The sequence below is a fragment of the Natator depressus genome, chromosome 11, assembly GCF_965152275.1.
Source record: "Natator depressus isolate rNatDep1 chromosome 11, rNatDep2.hap1, whole genome shotgun sequence".
In the NCBI taxonomy this organism is placed as follows: Eukaryota; Metazoa; Chordata; order Testudines; family Cheloniidae; genus Natator; species Natator depressus.
In genome coordinates this window covers 69,020,890-69,042,391 of record NC_134244.1, presented here as the reverse complement: position 1 = coordinate 69,042,391, position 21,502 = coordinate 69,020,890, and the positions used below count along the sequence as shown (strand labels likewise).

At 43.8% G+C, this 21,502-nt stretch overlaps 1 protein-coding gene and 1 non-coding gene across 2 annotated transcripts in view; one reads left to right on the top strand and one right to left on the bottom strand.

The window, feature by feature from the left end:
• The window catches only part of COL6A3 (collagen type VI alpha 3 chain), an 84,590-nt gene that overhangs the window by 30,150 nt on the left and 32,938 nt on the right, over positions 1-21,502 (bottom strand). Inside the window, exons 14-36 of the mRNA XM_074968153.1 lie at positions 20,402-20,473; positions 18,653-18,679; positions 18,484-18,528; positions 18,335-18,388; positions 17,537-17,599; positions 16,255-16,320; positions 15,491-15,544; positions 13,726-13,761; positions 12,039-12,101; positions 11,568-11,630; positions 10,781-10,843; positions 9,988-10,050; positions 8,870-8,920; positions 8,313-8,348; positions 8,143-8,205; positions 7,370-7,432; positions 5,297-5,329; positions 5,157-5,193; positions 5,045-5,056; positions 4,356-4,849; positions 3,380-3,479; positions 1,809-2,513; positions 102-204 (exon numbers count right to left, since the gene is read on the bottom strand). Of these exons, the coding sequence (XP_074824254.1) occupies positions 102-204; positions 1,809-2,513; positions 3,380-3,479; positions 4,356-4,849; positions 5,045-5,056; positions 5,157-5,193; positions 5,297-5,329; positions 7,370-7,432; positions 8,143-8,205; positions 8,313-8,348; positions 8,870-8,920; positions 9,988-10,050; positions 10,781-10,843; positions 11,568-11,630; positions 12,039-12,101; positions 13,726-13,761; positions 15,491-15,544; positions 16,255-16,320; positions 17,537-17,599; positions 18,335-18,388; positions 18,484-18,528; positions 18,653-18,679; positions 20,402-20,473 (2,366 nt within the window). The remainder of the gene's footprint in view (positions 1-101; positions 205-1,808; positions 2,514-3,379; positions 3,480-4,355; positions 4,850-5,044; positions 5,057-5,156; positions 5,194-5,296; positions 5,330-7,369; positions 7,433-8,142; positions 8,206-8,312; positions 8,349-8,869; positions 8,921-9,987; positions 10,051-10,780; positions 10,844-11,567; positions 11,631-12,038; positions 12,102-13,725; positions 13,762-15,490; positions 15,545-16,254; positions 16,321-17,536; positions 17,600-18,334; positions 18,389-18,483; positions 18,529-18,652; positions 18,680-20,401; positions 20,474-21,502) is intronic.
• On the top strand, positions 16,751-16,823 carry TRNAK-UUU (transfer RNA lysine (anticodon UUU)). Its single transcript has one exon. It is a non-coding gene; the product is annotated as a tRNA-Lys (tRNA).

Below are 21,502 nucleotides of genomic sequence, written 5' to 3'. Positions count from 1 at the left end.
GTTCAGTTTAATTCAATACGACAAGGAATATGAAGACAGTGCTTGTCCCTCAGAGATTTGGCTTCCAAAGCCCAATCTGTTGCAGAAAAACTCCTACTTACGATGTTTTTTGGCCAAATTTAGAAGAGCTCTTTGCTGACTGATCACCTTGGAACCAATCACATTGTTTCCGTATGTCTGGAGACAGGTAAAAAGAGTTTTCACCTAGAGAGAGAAACAGCTCAATGTGAAATGTTGTTTTTTAATAATGGTAATACTTTTAAAAAAATGATTAATCAACTCAGCATAACAATTATTTCATGTTAATTTAACCACATTGATCTCACTTTGGCCACAAAAGACAGCGGACCTGTTTTAGGTTGGAATGTTGTGTTAACGACTATATTATAATATCTCTGGCACCAGCTCCATTGATCACTACAAGAAATTAAGCTGTTGCTTAAAACGGTATATTTATTATTTCAAGACAGCAACAGCTCCACGGGGATCATAAGTTTTAGATTTATTTCAGGACAAACCATGAGAATACATTGGTTGAGCATATTAGATAATGCCTAAACCCTGCTGTACTTAAACAAAACCCATGTGTTCCCACAGTACAGGCTCAGCGGAACGTAATATTTTTCTGACAATTTAAAGGATCTAGGCCTCCTTCCTGCGGAGATGGGGAAATCAAGCTGCAGAGTTCTAAACGTATATTTTATTCCCAGGTGCCGAGACTGTATGATGGTGGGTAGTTGTGGAGTCTGCAGGGGGAAATCCCAACACTTAGGCTTTGTTAGCCCAATGGGTTGCTTTTGGTACTGCAGCAGGCGGATTGTGTATTGTAGGAGAGAGAGTGCTGTGAAGAACCCCAAGAGGGTGAACGTAAACACTAGAGGAGCTAATGGCCTCAGCAAAGCACCCAATTCTCCTCTCAGTGGGCCAGATCTCAACTTGCATAAGTTGAAGTTAATGGTGAGTTGTGACCATTTGCACCAGCTGAGGATCCGGCCAGTAACATTATACTTGCTGACAGGCATTTCTGGTGCAACAGAGATTTGGTTTTCAAGGCACCTCTAAAGGAGCCATGCACAGTAAGTTACATGGAACTCAGGTTACTGCCTCTGAATGACAAAGGGCCGAGAAAACTATTGGGATCTGAATCTTTGGCCAGCGTGGTTTACATCACTAAACGCCTGAGCATTATGCTCAGAGAATGGTAATTCCTCATTTGACCTGCTCAAATATCGCCAGGGTGGAGTGCTGGGGTGAAGAGGAGAGCATGCTTAGTGAGTTTCCAGCGTACTACAGGACAGCAAGAAACAAAGCTGCCCTGGGCCTGTCCCTGAGAATATCCTCAATCACTGTGGTTCTTTGAGCCACCAAAGACTTAGTATGACGAAAGATTTTGCACTGCCCAAAGCAGCCAGCCCAGAACTCCCTTTCTGTGGAACCAATTTGCATCTACAAGATGAAAGAATAAAAAAATGTTATAATTAGGGCTGACTCGAAACTGCAAAATGCAGATTCAGAGCCAAAGGTCCCCAAAGAGCTGAGCTGCCTAGATCCAGAATTTTAATGTATGGACCTAGGCACCAGGCATCTTGATTGGTTCCAGAGGCAAACTTTCCTAACATGCTCAGGTGTTCAGATCTGCAGTTCGGGCTTTAGGCCCATCTCTAGTTAAAATCAAATAAGACAAAAAAGCCATGCCAACAACTGCTAATTTTCTGTACTTTCATGCTGTCCCCATCTCCAAGCTGCACTATCATATTAACATCTTTATTCTTCCACTTTCCCCCATGCCTGTGCTATGTTCTACTTACTGCTGATAAACGACGGTAACAATTTCGCAAAGCGCAGTAAGGGCTCTTCATGCAGCTCAGATGGCTTCTCGACTAATTTGAAGAACACATCATTTGGCTCACTAGCCAAGCTGTAGATATTCTTGACATTCACTTTCTTGCCGATGCCAAGTACCACGAAGAAGTACCCTTTGCATTTGGCACCCAGGATAACTCTTTGAAGGTGCTCAAGTTCTTGCTTTTTAACTTCTCCAGTCATCATCAAAACCATGACTTTCAGATCCCTGGGGTTTGGTGCACTTTCAAAAACATGTCCCATTGTGTATTTAATTGCACTTCCCAGAGCCCTTGTGCCATATAGCTGAGCCATTTGGTTGAGAATGAAATCCATCATCTTGTCTTTGGACCTATAATCTGTTAGGGACAGCTCTACTTTTACTGGCAATGAGCTTGAGTTGCTTTCGTATTCATAAGGAGCATGCTGGAGAACGGCCACTCTTGCATGGTGCTGTGATGCCTTTGGATTAGAGCTGATCTCCAACTGATTTACTATGTAGGAAATGTACTTCTTCATCTCGTTGAACTGCAAAGGAGTGGTGCTCTCAGAGCTATCCAGGAGGAATGCCATGTCAATGTCTACGTCCGTGGGGACTGCCCTCCTGTCTCTGAAGAAAGGCCTTTGAGAACTAGAACTAATGCCACAGATGGGATCAGGATCACATACATCTAGAAAAGAAATACATCCTGTTTCATGTGCACATCCATAAGACAATCATTCCTTGACATAGTTATAATCTATTTTCTGACGAGATCAAACAATATCACAGATGTGGTCTCCCATAAAATACTTTGGCATGTCATATGCCTGGTGAATTAATAGTTTTGCTATAAAAGCAAATCCAATAATAGTTTTGCTTGTTTCCACACTGTTGGCATAAATTAAGCATTAGTTCCAGGAGGTGCAACTGAATCAATTACAATTTTCCTTAATTATATCACGTAGCTATGTAGTAATATGCTCAAATTGTATTTATTCATCCACTGAACATATCTTTTATATCGCTCTTACAATCTAATTCCCTCATAATATGAAATACTACCAAGGCTTGACCAGAAATCAGTAGGTTATATATCATATATAGAGGATTTCATCCCGAGGCATCTTCAGTTACTTGAACACATGTCTACTAAATCAATGAATTTCACACTGTGCAGTCCGTCAAGCCCTTTCTAGCCAACTGGAGAAGGCAGTATTTTGAGCACTAAGAAGCAGGGGATTGAGACACTGGGAGAGGAAACAGCCCATGAAAGGAATATGAACATCTGATGTGATCTGCAGAATGCAAAAGCTGGAGAACCACCGTGTTAAACCGCAGTGTGATCCAGGCCCTTTCTGCTGAATGTTCTCTCTCAAACATAACAACTCAGCAAAAAATAGAAATGTGAATGTATCCCACCTCATACTGCATATCGGCTGACTCCTGATTGTGCTTCCATCACACCAAAACTTCCATTGCCTGTCATGGGGCTACTCATATAAGACAAGGTCCTAACTAAACAAAATTATAAAGAGGAGAAATCCAGTGCCTTACCCAAACAAATGTGACATGTCAGTAGTCTCCTAATGGTTTGATTAAGTGGAACCGCAGCGGTAGGAAGGACAATAGCTTGTCCCACTGCACTGTTATTCATCTGGTTTAGACAAAAGCAAAAAACACAGGGTTCATAACACAGTATTTATAAGTTTTAAACGTATAAACTTCTTAGGGTAAGGGTAGTCTTGAACTAAGGCACTGGATTGGGGGTTAGAGAGCTGGATTCAGTTTCCTAATCTGCCATACATGCAATGTGTGACCTTTGGAAAAATTATTTAATCTCTCCGGACCTCAGTTCCCCACCAGTAAAATGGGGATAATAATGTGGTACTTCCATTCTCCCCCCCCCCCGCCCTCTTTTGTATTGTCTGTTTAGATTGTACGGTTTTTAAGGCAGGGGCTGTCTCTTGCTATGTTTGTACAGCACCTAGCACAATGGGCGATTGGGGCTTTTGGGTGCTGCTGGGTGGGATACTAATAAATAATAATACTTTCTTTGGAGCTTACTCAGATTTTAAGTTGTATTTCAACATACAATATAGAGATTTCTTATTCTCTGTGTATGAGAGACCTCTCACCCAATTCATTCACAAAATGCCGTTCATTCACATCAGTACCTTAAGAGTGAGGTACTTGTGTGGGTATTTTACTGAGATTGTAAGCTCTTTGGGGCAGGGACTGTTTTTGTACATTTCCTAGCACAATAGGGTCCTGGTCCATGACTAGAGCTTCTAAGAGCTACCACAATACAAAGAATCAATATTCTCATTCCACAGCATGCATTGCACTGGGAAAGAATTTTGGAATTTGCATGAAGCCTGTTGTTTGTCCTGACAATGTTGCTCGGAACTAGGCATTTGAAAGGCTTGAGCCGATGCCTACATAAGTCAATAGAAACGTGCCCACTGACTTCCATGGGAGCTGATAGAGCTCATCAAGCAGAAAGGAAAGAGCAGAAATGAGTGGTCCAAACCTGCAGTGCATTTATGAGAGCTCGATCCTCTCTGTCAGTAAGGAACACTGGCATGACTCCAGCATCGTACAGCTTCAGCACCGCATCGTTAAGTTGTGACGATGCTCTTGTTGGGCCGTTGCTGAAGAACACAGCCACCTTCCTCATCAGAAAGCCACTGCGTGCACGCTTGAAGGTATTTCTGGCTACAAAGGACATGGCAGTTTCCAGGCTGCGCTGCTTTGTCGTCAGGGTGATTTGGAGGTTTTGAAGCTGTTCCAGGAGATTGGCTTTCTTCCTGGCATCAGCAAAACGGATCTCCGTGGTGACATCACTGTTGTAGGTCACGACTGCCACACGAGCACCCCGGGGGCAGTTGCTCTCGGCAATGATTAGGTTGTTAGCCACTCTCAGCACTGTCTGCTTCATTCGGTTGAAAATGTTGTTATTGACACCTGAGGAGGTATCTATAGCAAATGCCAGTTCTGTTGGGTACACAGGGCATTCCTTGGGGCCTACCCAAAAGATGGATTTAAAACAGTTAATATTAGATGATATTATTAAATAGCAAGGACCAGATCCTCAGCTGGCGTAAATCAATTTACCTCCATTGAAGTCAATGGAGGGTATTATATCGCCTGAGGCTTTGGCCCTGAATAAATATATATATAAAAGTTACTACCAGACATTAAACAATCAAAGTGACTTACCATAGCAGCAAGCTGTGAATAATTAAAAGAAAGTGATTTAGTTGGGTCAGTTTGTATAACACGATCAGCACACAAGTGAGCTACAGAAACACGTCAGCACAGAGATACTTACGACATTTATCTTTGATGCTCTGGATAAGTGCACATTGCTTTAAAAAAGAGGAAAAGGAAAAGAGAGAGAGAGATAAACACGCCATCAAACAAAAGGTATTTCAGAACAAGATGGAGGCAGAGAAGTAATATTCAACTTACACCTTTGGATTCGCCTCTTTCACCTTTAAGCCCCTGTTTAAAAAAAAGCTTGCATTACAATACATATTGATGGGATGTTATACCAAAGTCACTTAAAATTGTTATTCAGTCAGTGAGCATGTGGAAGTAAGAACAAAAATCTGTATATTTTAATTTCCATCTCCAGGAAGAGATCGAAACTTTCTATCCTTATCAATGTTATGCAGTAGAATCCCTATTTTACAAACTACTTGGAGATGGAGGAGCTCATAAAATCAAGGATCTGTTGTATTACAGGCATGCAGGGCTCTTGTTGCTCATCTAAATCATTGCAGTCACTGTTAAGCACATGGTGAAATTCACCCCTGTGCAGAGGGTCACCATCCCTTAGGATCTCCGCATAGGGCTTATGTGAGAATGAAGTGCTACACAAACCTTGTGCAGGCCCTGGGCATGGGGGGAATTTCACCCATGTGAGTGTTAGGGTGACTTTGTGCCTTGCCCTGGAGGAGTGCGCACGCTGGGGCTAAGGCAGTCACAAACGTTCCCCTGCACGCACACCCAACTTGCCTCATTGGGTGAGAGTTATGTACCATCTTGGTGAGGAGCATGAACCGCCCCAGCCGTCCTCCCCGGGACAATTGCCAGAAAACGGATTCAGGGCAATGCATTTCAATGACTGTAAAACAATGGCTAACAGGTAGGCCCGGCCAGTATAAATGGCATGTAATTAATTAAACAGAACTGATTATCTCCCAACATATTATGTTCCTGGGTGTCTGAGACGCAGGATGTTTTCTTAGGGCCCAATCCTGTGCTGGGGTATGTAGGCCACTCCACGTCCATACCCAGGAGTAAGCAACTTGCTTACCACTTTTGGTGAGTGTTACTGGGCTGTGCAATGGAACAGCTGCTATTCCACATGTTGCACTAGGTAGCACAGGACTCAGTCACAGGTAGTGCGCACAGAAGAAAAAATGGCATGCTGAGTAAGGAAAGGGGATACAACAAAAAGTCCTGCAGATTTAGCAGATGGGTGACCTCCTGCCACTTTGAAAACAAGTAGCCACACAACCTCCACCTCCCACCCAGGGTCCGTGCAGCTGCAGGCTTGGCAATCTGTCCCCAGGAGCCCTGCGGGAGAAGTTCCCGAGTACTTATGACATTGTTAAGGGGTGGTGGATTTAGCTGGTGTATTTGGGTGGTTTCTATTTGACCAAATGCTGAGAAGGAAACTTCCCACGTGGAACAACTGAAGGCCAAATGTCAAAGAAATGTACATTGACAAACTTCTCAGCATGTACCAGCCCTTTACTGCTAGCCCCAGATCTGGAGAGAGGGAGGACCCAGACCTAGGTCTCATGACTGGAGCAAAATATTCCACGTGCAACGTAAGAAAGAATGGCACATCTCGCACTGCCTCTCTAATCCCAGCCATGGCCAGACATGGACACACAACGAGTCCATTTAATGAATGCCCTGACAAATGACACACGTGTTTCACTGAGGAAGTTACCACCTTAGTTTCGGCACAGGTTTCACAGATTTCAAGGCCAGAAGAGACCATTAGGATCATCTAGTCTGACCTTCTGCATAACACAAGCCAAAAGGATTTTAGCCATTAATTCTTGCCTCAAGCCCACAGGATGGGCAAAGGGCCAGAGTTCACTACTATATGCAGCATACGTCTTGTATGTGTTAGTAAGCACCAGAGATCAGAGAAAGTTCTTGATAAGGCCTTTAACTGGCACATTTCCATTGCAAGATTCTACCCTCCTCAGAGTGCCTTGCGTCACGCACTGAACCCGGAGCATGTATGAACATTGTTCAGTGATAAGAACAAGCTAGGAATTTATAAAGCGAGCACAATGGAATCAGGATCCCATTATCCTCACTAGACCCAAAGGAAACATGCAACATGTCCAAGATAATGGAGGATGAATTTGCCAGAGTGTAAGATAAAAGGAGGCAAAATAGAGCTTATTTCAGTTGTTGGCAAACATGCTACATATTAATGGAAAGGGAAATTAGCAAGTTCTCTGGGGACAGTGAAGCCAATCTACTAGACCAGCTGTAAATACAATGAACACTTACAGGTGGTCCTGGGTATCCAACCCCTCCGATCTGACCTGGTTCCCCAGGCTCTCCTGCATTCCCCTAAGAAACAGTAGAGTAAAGATCACCAATCCACATTTGATATGTTTGAACACAAGACTAGAAGAATGTCCTGAATGCTCTTCAAGGAGAACAGAGTCCTATGCACCTCACTGGAGGTACGTAGGTGCTAATGAGTTATGAGCTTTGTAGCATACAGTCCCACTAAGAAATAGGTGTCTGAAATACAACCGGTATAACCTCCCATGGTGGATTATTTTTCAGAATAAAGGCACTAATATAAAAAAGTGGCTTCCTGAGGAATAACTTTGTCCAGCTGACTACAAGTGCTATATACAGCAGAGCAATGTGTCTATGCTCTAATTGCAAATCCAGACATGAGTAGCCAGCCGGCAAGCCTGGTACATGTTCACCTCCTCCCTCACCCGTGGAGCCAATGTGCAGTGGTTTCTTCAGACCAATGGCTGAATTAGTCTATCTGTGGCAGGCAAGTCCCCTCCCCCAGGAAGAATGGGACTGTCTGAGCAGGGCTGCATGCTCCAGTGTAACGAAGAGCAAAATCTGGCCCAACCGATCACTCTCCCAAAGCTGCAGCCTAGCGATCCCAATCATTGCGAGCAGGAGAACCCCCAGAATAGCGTGAATGAGGAAAAAACATTGTGCAGAACTCACAAAGCCCTGGAGCTAAGCAGGCTTTCACTCCGTTCTTGCGTAAAGGACTGCATGAGAAACCGTGTCATGGTAAAACTTACCCTGCGGCCTCTGTTTCCTTTAGGGCCAGGACCTCCACCGCCACCTCGAGATCCAGCTGCGCCCTGTTTAGAAAACAGCATAAACAGGAGTTGTAGCAGAAGATAATATAAAACAGAAATTTGCTACTCTCGCAGAACATGAAGGGAAGTTACAGTAAGCTCAACGGTACCTTTGGCCCTGGGTATCCCGGGAATCCTGTTTCACCCTGTAATAACAGAAAAGTTTTAGGGTTTAAAAAAATTAATCTTGCTTCTGAAGACAGGTCCAAAGCAAATGTATGAAGGAAAAGAACCGGTGGAAGAAAAGTGAATGAAACTGCAGACTCATAATGTTGGTATGATCAAGAGAGAATAAATGGCAGCTGGTTTAAAAATCTGATTGTTATTGGACTGTTAATATCAAACAAGACTGAAATGACAGCCGATGCTGCTATTTCTAAAGTACCATCAGTAGGCGGACAAGCTGCACTGAGGAGCTAACAAGCACAAAGGCACCCAACACATATGAAGGAGGAGGGGTTTGACCGGCATCTTGTTGTGATTCAATAATCAGACGCACTAGAGCAGATCCTTGTTCCTATGCACAGCCCCACTGACTTCAACTAGACACCCCCAGGCTCCATGTGTGTGGATCCAACTGGAGGATGGAGGTCCTTGTTACCGCCAGGGTTTCGGTTGGTTTTTAAGGTCCTTGAAGCGATACTGTTAGACATGTGGTTGCGCTTACTCTTTTGCCTTTAGGTCCTGGCCTGCCGACTCCATCTCGCCCATCTTCTCCCTAAAATTGGCAAAGATGAAAGTGTTAATATGTAACACATGTGCAAGGATTATTGGTGCAACGTAAGAGTCACAAAAATCCATTTAGTCCAGAGCCAAAGTCCATAGGAGTCAATGGAAAGAGGCTTTTGAATCAGGCCCTTTTAGAATTAGTTACTTAGAGAGAAGTAAAAACAAAGATATAAAACTAAAAACAGGCTTGGTGCATATGCACTCTGGGTGAAATCTGGCCCCGCTGAAGTCAATGGAAATTTAACTATTGACTTCAGTGGCACCAGGATTTTACCCTGGTTGTATATCAAGTTGCTCAAAAGAAACCAGAAGTCTCTCTGAACCAGTATATCAGATAGCTATTCTATTCCTAGAGGAACCAGGGGAACCAATCCAACACACATAAAGTCAATGGAAATTTTGCCACTGCCTTCAGTGTGAACAGGATTGAGCACCACTTCCCTGATCTCACCAATACTTAGGCATATGCTTAACTTTACGTAAGTGCTGATCCTGCAAACATTCACCCAAACGTGTTTGTTCCTCCTTATTTTAGACGACCAACCATTATCCCTCCTACAGTTGACTTTTAGGACTGCAATCTGTATTAAGCTGAGAATCGTAGGGACTATGGTGACTGCTAAGTAGGGTATACATCTAGGCTCTGCGCAATGGGCCAGAAAGAGACCTAGATACCACTTCGGGGCAACACAGTGAATATCCCCCATAGAGCTGATAATATTTCTTGCACTGGTCTATACACCTGTTCTTGCTGATTGTGAAGAATTCTTAGGTATAAAGGAACAGATAGTAAGAGGCAAAAAAAAAAAATCACTTAATAGTATCCCCTCAGGTAATGTAAAGACTCCTCCAGAGAGTGATTGCCATTTAAAAAAAAATGTTCACACAAGAGTAAAACTATGATGTATATTTCTTCTTTATATGTCACCATGTAAAATACAAGGACCATAGGCAGGACAATAAAACTAAATTTTCTGCTTTGATGGAATTTTGCACATTTATACCAGAATGGGATTTAGCCCAGCATCCTTTAGAGCTGCACAGGACAATGCTTACTGTCTCTCCTCGAGGCCCAGGAAATCCAGGCTGTCCTTTTGTTCCAATATCACCAGGTTCACCCTGAAAAAGGGAGTATTCATTTAAGCCCTTTTCTCTCCGCTTATGCATTGGTTCTTTTCTACAAATGCATCTGTAATGGTCTCTTACAAGCAGGAATGCATGGCCATGTTTACACAACTAAAAATGTGTGGCTAAAGCCATAGCACTGTTTATCCTTTTGCCTGATCCAGTGATTTCAGAGACTGTGTGAAATACAGAAGCTGCAGTAATAAGTGCCACCATTTGTCTGTTATGAGCGTACCAACAATAAGGCCAAAATACAAAGGGCCAGACGTTTTGCTGATCGAACTCCATGGCAAAGTTATAACAGCAGGTTTGGTGGCCCAATGGGTATATGTGAAGAGGGCATAACAGTGATAAGGATCACGAAAAAAAGGATTGGATCATTTTCTGGTGCAAATCAGCTAAGTCAATCAAGCTACACCAATTTACACCAGCTATATTATGAATATTATGAATCTCAAAGTTGTTTTTATTTTAATAAATGTGTCTTCTAGTTCAATGACATAGGATTCCTGTAAAGCAGCCAGTGGCTTAGCCTTTACCCTGCTTTGTTCCACTCTATGCAAACTCTTGAAGATGATAAATCACAATTTTGCTTGAAGAAAAGGAGTAATTTTGCTTGAACATGTTGATTGCCAGTATGTTTAAAAAAAGAGATTAAACTCATATTCAGCAGCTTTTCATTATTATTTTAGGCACTGATGCTCAATATTGATGCTCACCGTACCTTTTGTCCCAAGGGACCAATCCTGCCCCGATCCCCGGGTGGTCCGGCAGCACCACCACCGCCCTACAATAGAAAGAAAAGAGCCAAAATTTTGCAACATGTCAATAAAGCTCAGTACATTGAAATTAAATATTGGGGCCTAGCTCCATAGCTCATTTAGCATTATTTATTAATAACGTGTGTATCAGCCACACCAAACAATCAAAAGGTTTTGCTCAACAGTGGAAATCACCTATTAGCTATTAAGACTGAGATCCATCAAAGCCACTTAGGGGCTCAGATGCCCAGTTCCCACTGATTTTAATGGGAATTGAGTGGAAAAACTGAGTTGGTGGCATTTTAATATCAATCTATCCTGTCTGTAGACTAAATGCGTTTCAATTCCTCAGTAACTCTTTCTTCTTTCTCCCTATCCTCCTGCCTTAAAGACTTAGGCGCCTTGACCAGAGAAGCAGGGGGCTGGAAGTCAAGTACTCCAACCACTAGCCACCTGGCCCTCCAAGCCCCCTATTACAGGGAGTTTGCCTGTAAAAAGATTGGAACTTGGTCAGGATTTGACCCAATGAATTTCAAATTCATGTTCATGTCTAAACCAGTAGTTTGGGGAACCTTAGCATGAGCTTCAAATAGAATTATTTTTGCAAGGCCTGGGGTACTGGGGAGAAAGACAAATACTAGACTTCATTCAAAGTCCCACTGAAATCAATGGAAAGATTCTCATTGACTTCATTTAAATCAGGTGCAGTAAGTTTCTTCTCCCAGAATGAGAAGAACAAGAAATATTTACCCTTGGGCCAGGAATGCCTTGCTCTCCTCTTAGACCTGGAGTCCCAATCTGACCGGGAGGACCCTGCATATGGAGAAGATAAATACTATATAAGGTATAAAATATTAAAAGACTGAGATAATATTGTTAAAATGAGACTGGGAGGGAGAACCAAAGTTACAAGACTAAAAGACAATTCTGAAAACCATGGGGACCAGTTCCAATGTTTCATGATGTGACCAACACACCATAAATATAATGAGTGACTCATGTCCTGGCGCAGAGCAATCAGGGCCCCTGTCAGCCACAGTGCAATCTACAGATCACAGTCACCTTGCCATAATATTCAGAAGCAGCTATGGACAAGGTCTCAAAGACATTTACCCAGAACAAGGCAAGCTGAAGCATATTGCAGTAGCAAGGTAAAGGAAGCAACATAGCAAAGGAAAACCTATTTAGGCTGTTCAGGAACGGTCTGTGAAACTTACTAACCTGTGGCCCTCTTGTACCCTGTTCTCCCACGGTTCCTTGTAGACCCGGCGCACCTTTGCCACCCTTAAAATACAACATAATGCAGATTAGAATGGGCAGATCTGGGGTCGCAAACAATTTTCAGTGAGTCCCAACTAGCCTCCCTTTCTTTATGGCTGGATGGGAGGGAAGTTATGATGTTTTTTCTCTTGTAACCTGAGGTCACAGTACAGAGACGGTTGAGAATCGCTGGTGTAGAGACATTTAAGCTCCTGTTAGCTTGTCTTCCACTTTAGCAAGAACAATAGCTCTGATAACTGGGTGTTCTAAGGCCTCTTCACAGTGCTCTGGCGATGTAAAGAGGCCTTACTATAAATGAGAATCAGGCACAATGAAAATTAACCCTTTAAGGCCAGTAAACCATGTGCATTAAGAGGTTCATTTCTCTTACTGATTCATATGTGTTTAAGTCCCATTACCATTAGTGTAACTGACTTACAAATGTGAAGGCCAATCCTGCAGTCCTTACTCAGGTAAATCTTGCAATGAAAGCACTGGAGTAAGATCTGCAGGGCTGGATTCCTGGGTTTACACAGCATAGTACAATAGGACAATTGATTCATAGATCTAAGGCCAGAAGGGACCATTAGCTCATCCAGTCTGACCTCCTGTCTAACACAGGCCAGAGAATTTCACCCAGTTTACCCCAGTTATGATAAACCATTGTAGGGTTATCCTTTAATGACCTGAGCCTGCCAGGTGCTGAGCATTCTGAACTCCCTTTGCTTCAATGGAAGTTGAGGGCACTCGCTGTTTCTTAGGAGGGACTCAGCATCTTGTAGGATGGAGGACACAACACAGTGCAGTGCAGACCCAGACAGTGCAGAAATTAATTTGTAATACACATGGGCACGTGCTAAATAAATAACTGCACAACATTCTTACGAAGCACAGGAGATCAGGAAACCAGGGCACTAGATTTTTGATTCCTAACACTTTATTTTTTCCTACATTAAAAGTAGTCAACATGCTTTGTTGGGTGTAATTGTGAGGCTCAGGTTTCCAATATGAAAACTCATGCTGAGAAATTCAACATTTGAATTTCACAAATAGTCACTTAAAACTTGCTCTTTCCATGAACATTTGGCTAATACGTGGGTTCACAATAGTAACAAAAGCAGACAGGAGTGAGACCCTGGAGCTGAAATCAATGCCATTATTCTATTCAAGCAATGAATCCTGGGAAATTTGTCAAGTATTCTCTCAGCTCTTTTCAGTCTCCTCTAATTGCTCACTGTCTCCTCCGCCAGTTTATGCTTCTCCTTTACTTTCACAACACATGACCGGAGGGTAAGTCAACACTGGGGTTTGTTTCTTGCTCTTTTTAATATGAGATTGCTCCTTGTCCCCCACGCATTGTGTCTGGTGACTGGACTGAAAGAGAGAGTAGAATAGGCCTGCACTTTGCAGATGTGGAGTCTAATCTCACAACAGCCACAGGATGGGAAGGAGCTGAGAAATGTGAGGAAGGGGGTAAGTTTGGAGGAGATGTGGAAGAAAAGAAGAGAGAAACAAAACCCAAGTCTGCTTCCAGCAGTACTGTGCAAGTCACTCTGTCTGGAACACATCAACTCTGTACCACTTACACGGTCTGCGATGCAAACCGGCCACCTGTGCAACATTGCCACACAACACACTAGACACTTACTTTGGGTCCTGGGGGCCCTCTTCTTCCGAAACTACCCTGTGGATCAATAAATCACAACAAAACATGTTATGCCAAGCAACTGAATCTAATACTCACAGCTTGTGGTCTGTGGATTCCTTTAACCATTTACACAGCATGAAAGCAACAGAGAAGCAGAGAAAGGTGTCTCCAAAGAGCACTGGCTTGCCAGCTGAAATAGCAACGACGTCCTTTTTGCCCTTTAAAAACGATGGGCCTTCTTCTGCTGTCTTTCACACCAACGTAAACTCCACAGACATCAACAGAGTTCCTCCAATGGCAATGAGATCAGAGCCTGACCTTAAAACTCTAGGGAAAGGGTGGAAAAGCACAAGGCCTTTTCCCCCTGAGGTTCGTTTGGTATTTTTTAGTTCCCTCTTAGAGTTGTAAGGAAAATATGAAGTAAGGCACAGAACGAAGCAAGTTTTTTCTGTGAACAAGATTCCTCAGACATGAACTGGGTTTACCCCAGCTGAGGACCTGGTCCTACATATTGCCGACTGTAATATCGGCAACGAAAATACATGAAATACACACTTGTGAATCGGAAGAGGCACATTCACTATAACACGTGGCCTGGGGGCAATAGCAGATCCTATATCAATTGAGTCTGGGTGCATCTTAGTTACACTTTCAGGGATCTCTTTTGATCCCAAACATACAAATAAGCATCCCCACAAGCTCTTGAAAGCTCCGCTGAAGCATCTAAAAGGAGGTTGCAATTTTCTGAAGAGACGCACAAATGCACCTTGTGGTGTATGAGATTAGAATGGAGCCCAGAGGGTACAGAGATGTGTGCTGGTTCTGCAACTCAATATGGCCATTTCAAAAAGGAATTCACTGCTATGAACATGAGCCATGTCAAATATACCAGGTGCTCTGATGCAAACTGCTAGCTAATAACACCATTCTGTCCCATGCAACAATATTCTTTCAGTTATACCATGCCATTAGGGCATAGCCCTCAGCTGGGAGCAAGATGGAGCTGTGAATTGGGGGGAGATTTACTTTAATCTGCTCTCACACTGGTTTTACATTGGTATACCTCCCAGATCTTCTCTAGAGTATAACCGAGAGCAGAATCAGGCCTCAGTTTTGAGAATTGTTCTGCACTCAATGTCCACTCAGCAGTGCTATCAAGTTCTGACATACATGTTGTAGATCCAAGACACACACACATGATACATGTCAAGTTGACTTTGTTTCAAAATTAGGTAATGATTTTTTTGTTCTGATAGGTAAAATTTTACTTCTCTTTGCATATTGACTGTCTAAATCAGAGAGAGATCTAATCTGCAACGTTATCATCCAACTTTCTCACAGTTTGGGATGTTCAGATTGGTGGATTTGAATTGGGCCCTGTCTAATAAAAATACAAGCCTAATTCTATAAAATAACTGCACTCTTTAAATATTATGTCTAAGTCCCCTCTAAACAAATGAAAAAATGTATGTTTCAATCCTGAAATCTCTGCTCAGTCCTTACTCAGGCAAAACTCCCACTGAGTTGGCAGTGTGGGAGTTTTGATTCATGAAGGACAGAAAAGACAGCAGAATATGGCCTGTCATGATTAAGCAGCACTGATTGAAGTGACGGACCAATGTCTTTTTCATTTAGGTTCCATTGGTGTACTTTTACACTCTTTTTACACTTTTTAATTGACCCTTCAAGATCCTTTTCATAGCACGAGATACTTCCTTGAGAGGGAGGGGTTGTCTACAATACCAGGATAACTAAGGATACTCACATCATTTCCAACTCCACCAGGGGAACCCGCCCCCCCATCTGGTCCAGGTTCTCCCTATGGTAAATGAAAGACTGAGATGAGAGTCCTGAGATTTACTAGCAAGCAGAACACAGTTTAGCTCTCAAAAATTAAACATTCATACCAGCTATATTAGTGACTGATCCAAAGTCCTTTCGAAGTTGATGGAAAATCTTTCTATTGACTCCAGTGGGCTTTGGATCAGGCCCTTGACATACATCTTAGAGTTAGTCAGAACTCAGAATTCCCATTCTATAGGAAATTCCAATATTAAAAAAAAATTTAATTTCTTGCTCAACACAATTTTTGAAAAAAAATCATTTCACACCGATTGAAGCATTGCATTTGGATAAAATCACAATGTTTCATTCCAATCTTGGAGTTTAAAAAAATCTATATTAAAAATGAGAATGTATATTATATTATAATCCATTTTTATTATGGTATATTCCAATGTATAATAATATAAAAGAAATACATTTCTCAATGAAGAACAGGTTCAAAATGAAATTGCAACCATCTGCTCCAATAAGGCTTCATTTCAAATTGTTTTAAATCCAATTTTGCTAAACGTGACATGGTCCCACAGAAAGTTTCAATTTCAACAAAATGCCATTTTTCAGAGGGAAAATATGCCCTCTGAAAAATTTTGATCAGCTCTCCTAAATATAAATATTGTGTGCAATGTCCTATTTTCTTGCTTTATTTGTTCTATCATGCTTTAAAAAAAAATCTCAATACTTTACCATTGGTCCAATTTCACCCTTTGAGCCTCTGGGTCCTCGCTGTGTGTTATCAAGTCCAGTCTCACCCTGAAAGCAGCAGAAGCAATGAAAACCACTGGTGTAAGTGGGGCACTGAGGCAGACATCCCGTGCTGTAAAACAGTCCATCATATTTCAACATCCACGTTTCATTTTTTAACATACATCGTATGAAATAGATCACAATGGTGGCTGGGGACATGAGACATCTTGCAAGAGTGGAATAAGAATGGGGAAAGGATTTCATATAATGAAGCCATGTTTCCAATAAGTAAATAAATGGCCAGTTTAACATAAGTCAACATCGAGAGGCAAGTGCTAGCCACTCGCTGATTCTGCCCAGGCAGCTACTACTTTGGGGCTTTCCTGTGCCCACACAGTAACTTACATAATAGGTATGATTCAGTATGATTGTGCCTTCATATGGCAACTACTTTACCACCTTCACAGTACATCTAGGTCTATTTAGATGACAGAGCGCCTGGATAGCTCAGTCAGTAGAGCATCAGACTTTTAATCTGAGGGTCCAGGGTTCAAGTCCCTGTTTGGGTGAGTCTCACTTTGGGGGGAGAGTAGCTCAGTGGTTTGAGCATTGACCTGCTAAACCCAGGGTTGTGAGTTCAATCTTTGAGGGGGCCATTTAGGGATGTGGGGCAAAAATTGGGGCTTGGTCCTGCTTTGAGCAGGGGGTCGGACTAGAGGACCTCCTGAGGTCCCTTCCAACCCTGATATTCTATGGTTCTATGACTCTTCTCATCAGCCATGTAATACAGCACTGGCCCATGTGTGCTTCTTATATTGCTCTGGCTCATCTCAGCATCACATTTTCAGACTGCACCTTTGGGTTTCAAAACAGGAACGTGTCTCACGTTTAATTACCAGGCAACCTGTACTGTTTACTTGCACATCTCATTGAGCCGCCATCCTCAGTAGGTTCAGAGGGTCACATTCTGGCAGGCACCTGGAAATAGGCGTATTACTGACATGTATGTGGCAATGGCCATTTGCCATGTGCCTGTCCTCTGGAAGTGGGGTAGCAGCGCAGCCAGCTCTTGTCCAGTCTGTACATTCCTAACACAGCCGGGGCCAGACCCTCAACTGGTGACTCTAGGGGAGCTACAAAGCACCAAGGATCTAGCCCCCCATCAGCTGGAGTTCTGGATGCAGCAGGAACGAAGAACCATCCTTGTAGGCTAATCCGTGCCGAGGGCAGAGTGGGGAGGCCTAGCCGGCGTAAATCCTTATAAAGACTAAAGTATAGTTACCGGATCACCTCGAAGCCCTCGGTCACCTCGTTCTCCTCTGTCTCCTTTTACGCCTTTATCACCCTTTCAGGAGATATACAGAAAATTAGAAACGCCGCAGAAAGGGCTCACACACCTGCCTATATGGGGTAGATTTACTCAGCACATCAACTGTGATCCTTCTCTGCTCTCTCAGGCGAAACTCCCATAAGGATGAAGTGAGGAATGCAGGATCAAGCTGAGCCATGTGAATTTGACTCATGGAATAAAACAGATCACTGCTGGGGAGAGTCCCTTTGGCTCTGGATTTGCCCACTGCTGTTGGCTTTGGTACAAGTCTTAATGAATAAAAAGTATTCAGCCACTCATAAGAAAGGGAGCATATTGGCTTTGATCCTTAGCTACACACACAGCAGCCCTGCAGCTGGTATAGTTGGTCATGGGAGGATTTCCCCAGTGTAGGAGGTTCCCTGCTGCTGTACAGGTGATATAGTGGCTCCTATGCTCTCCAACTCCCTGCTGAGATAAGAGGTGTGGCAGGAGAAAGGGGGCATGCCCAGGGCTTCCCTCTGCCCCAGCAATCCCTAGCTGGTGTAACAATCCCTTGAGAATACAGGGAGCTGATGTAACTTAGAGCAGCCTTCAGGCTGCTCTTATACCATGGGACCAGACTGTTGCACGTCCAGCCTAGGATGAGAAGAGCAAAAAGTGGCTTAAACCCAATCCCTCCCAAATTGTGTGGTGTGTCCCTCAACCCCAGCCAAGCACTGGGGTCACTGAGTGTGACCATTCTGGAACAGTATATATAATAAAACATACCCTTCTGCCGGCACTGCCTCGGTCCCCAGAAGAGCCTGGTAGGCCTCTCTCACCCTGCCAAAGACAAACGCGTTAGCAGAATTTCTGCTGCTTTAGGGGGAATAGCACCACGGCAGCTCATTAAGAGAGAGCTCATTAAAATGACTTACTTCTTCTCCATCTATGCCATCCAGGCCGATTTCTCCCAGTTCGCCCTACAGAATAATAAAAGAAGCATGGTACAAATGATTAAATGTACACATAGGTGAAGAGAGGAAATATTTCACACACACTCATGCTACCCGTCGCTGTCGTTATGTTTGTAACACGCTCACGTACCTTTTCTCCTGGGAATCCGCGGGAGCCCTGAAGATAACAGAAAATAGATGGTTACTCTCCCCTAGAGACTTCCCACAGAGATTGCAGCTAGGGAGAGATGGGGCACTCAAACCAGGGTCATAAACCTCCCCACTCAAAGTGAGAAGGGGAGGCAGCCAGGTTATCTGCGTCCTTATAGCCTTTCAGCTGGCATCAGTGGGAGCTGGACAGTACTTAATTTGTGCCAGGGCTGAGCTCCGGTGCCTCTGGGCTTGGCAGTTGATAGCCCCGGTGCCTCTGGGCTTGGCAGTTCATAGCCCTGGTGCCTCTGGGCTTGGCAGTTCATAGCCCCGGCGCCTCTGGGCTTGGCAGTTCATAGCCCCGGCGCCTCTGGGCTTGGCGTGTCAATTATGAAAGTAAACAAATTTCTTGAGCCCCAGCACCTCTTTCATTACAAGTTAAGCACCAGAGCTGGACTGTGCGCTAAGTCAGCAGATAAGCATGAAGAGTTTGGAAAAAATCTACTACGGGAGCCAGCTGCCCTATTTCGTCCAACAGCTGTTTTCTAAGGAACTTTTCCAAGTGTGAGGAGAGCTGAGGACGGATTGAGCCTGAAGTGAGGGGCAACATGTAGCTGAACCGCCCTGTGAAGGAATTTTACAACCCTCTCTCACTGCCGCCTTTGACAGAGTGCTCCCTTCCACCCAGCAGCTCCCCTGACCAGCAAGCAGTGGGCGGCAGAGGGTGGACAGCCAAGAGTCCGCCCACTCTCCAACCCCTCCCCACCCCACTCAATCACCACAGGGAGCATCTGGAAAACAGGGGGTGCAATCCACACTGGACCCAAGATCTGGGTAGGTCTCAGTCTAGCAGGGACTTTGGAGTGCAGCTTTTACTGCCCTTTCCTCATCTTACTTTTCTGAGTAAGACAAGGGCACAATCTAGCCCATAAAGTGGCGATCAGAAATTGGGTCCCCTCCCCCATTCTCATGATGCATCACAAAGTAATGTCTATATTAGCCAGTGGCCTCAATAAATAGTTCACTCCTTAAACAAATCCCCTTCTCCTCAACCTAATGACCTCATGCCTGATCCCTTTTCTGAGCCACAATACATTTGTATCCAAAGGATGTTCCAGACTGGATATTTTTCTAAGAGAGACGTTCTAGCTCTCTCACAAGATATGGGTTTGATACAGGGATCCCTGGGAGGAATTCTCTGGCATGTGACAGAATGGTCCCTTCTGGCCTCAGAGTCTATGAATATTTATAATAAAAATTGCAAATCTCCCCAAGTTCTTGCTTTTTCTTGTCCCTTTTTCTGAGCCATTATTCAATACATCCATTTAAAACAATAGTCATCTTCTCACTTTGCTCTCTGCCTCCCAATTGCAGTTTCCCTCCCACACATAATCCCAGCCCTGAGCCAACATTCACACATGGTGATGGTGTCAAGAAAATCATTCTCCTCTCTTCTCTCTCCCCTATGGTCCAGCTGCAAAGGCTCCCAATGATAACATTATTTTTGTCTGCAGACTGTGTGATATTGGGTTTAAGCGCTTTGCATGGTATTGTTCCTTCACATTACAATGCTATGAAATACTGATACTGTGACATATGTTGAAGGCACCATATTTCTGTCTTATAGAAATAGCCCTTTCCTAGTTTTGCATAAGATCATCAGCTGGGGGAATAAGCTGTAATGGAGCTACACTGCTTGACACCTACTTAGGATGTGGCTGTATTCTCTAGAGATTCATTAAAAACATACCTTAGTTCCTCTCTGACCAGGACAACCTTGGAATCCTTGAGTTCCATTGACACCTGGCGGACCCCGTTCACCCTAATGTAGGAATGGAGCAATTAATAATGCTCTACGATACACCCTACTCGCCCTAACTTTGTGTATTTACACACTTGGATTGAGGTTTTACTGGGCATGTTTACATGATACAATCTAACAGTACTTTCAGAGGTCAGCAACTGACAGGGGCAGGCAGCTGCAGTGTGAGTTTCCTCACAGCATCCTGCCAATGACCCTGGTCACGACCTGTGGGGGCCAACCCTAGTCTTAGGAAGCAATTGAAAGAGAATATCTTCTTGCTAAATTGTCTCTAGCCTCTCAAATACAGAATTGTGTTACGAGGTTCTCCTAAAAGAAAATGGATTCTGGATGGGTCGGTAATGAGATCCTGCCCTTAACTATTCAGACACAACTCCCATGGCACATAGTATCTGAGAGCAGAATTTGGCTTCTCTCTATTATGTTGTTAGATGGATGAGAAAAGCCAGTTGGCCTCCATCTCACCATCTGGTGCTGTGCATCATGGGCTGTTTATTTCCTAGTTTATGTACGATTTCAGGGTGAAGTAACTGTTCAGAGGCGATAATGTTAATGAGAAATTAAAATCATGGGACTTATTGTCTTCACCATCACTGTTACTGTCTGATATCCCAAAGGTTGGACTGAAAAGGGCAGCACAATCACTCCACATTTCTTCCAGTCAGCATCGATTCCTTTGGGATACTCCACTAGCTGCACACAGGCAGGGTGTTTGCTCTGTTTGTTTGGCTTTCTATGTAACTCCGCTGTGGCCAAAGCTGCTCTGCCCTGAGTAAGGGGTGGCAAACAGGTGTGTGCTCCACCCTTGGAGTAGCCCAGAGACTGAAAGGCACACCCTTCCCCAGCTCCCCCTAGCTTCTAACACCTTTGCACACCCCATTGTGAGTCAGGCCAACTACTCAGGCCAGCGACTAGTGGGGGCTGGAAGCAGGGCACCTCCCATTCCCCGCCCCACATTCACAGGAGGGGATGTTGGGCGCAAAGTCCCAGCTCCTCACCACCACCACAGCCAGAAGCAATCTGAGCAAT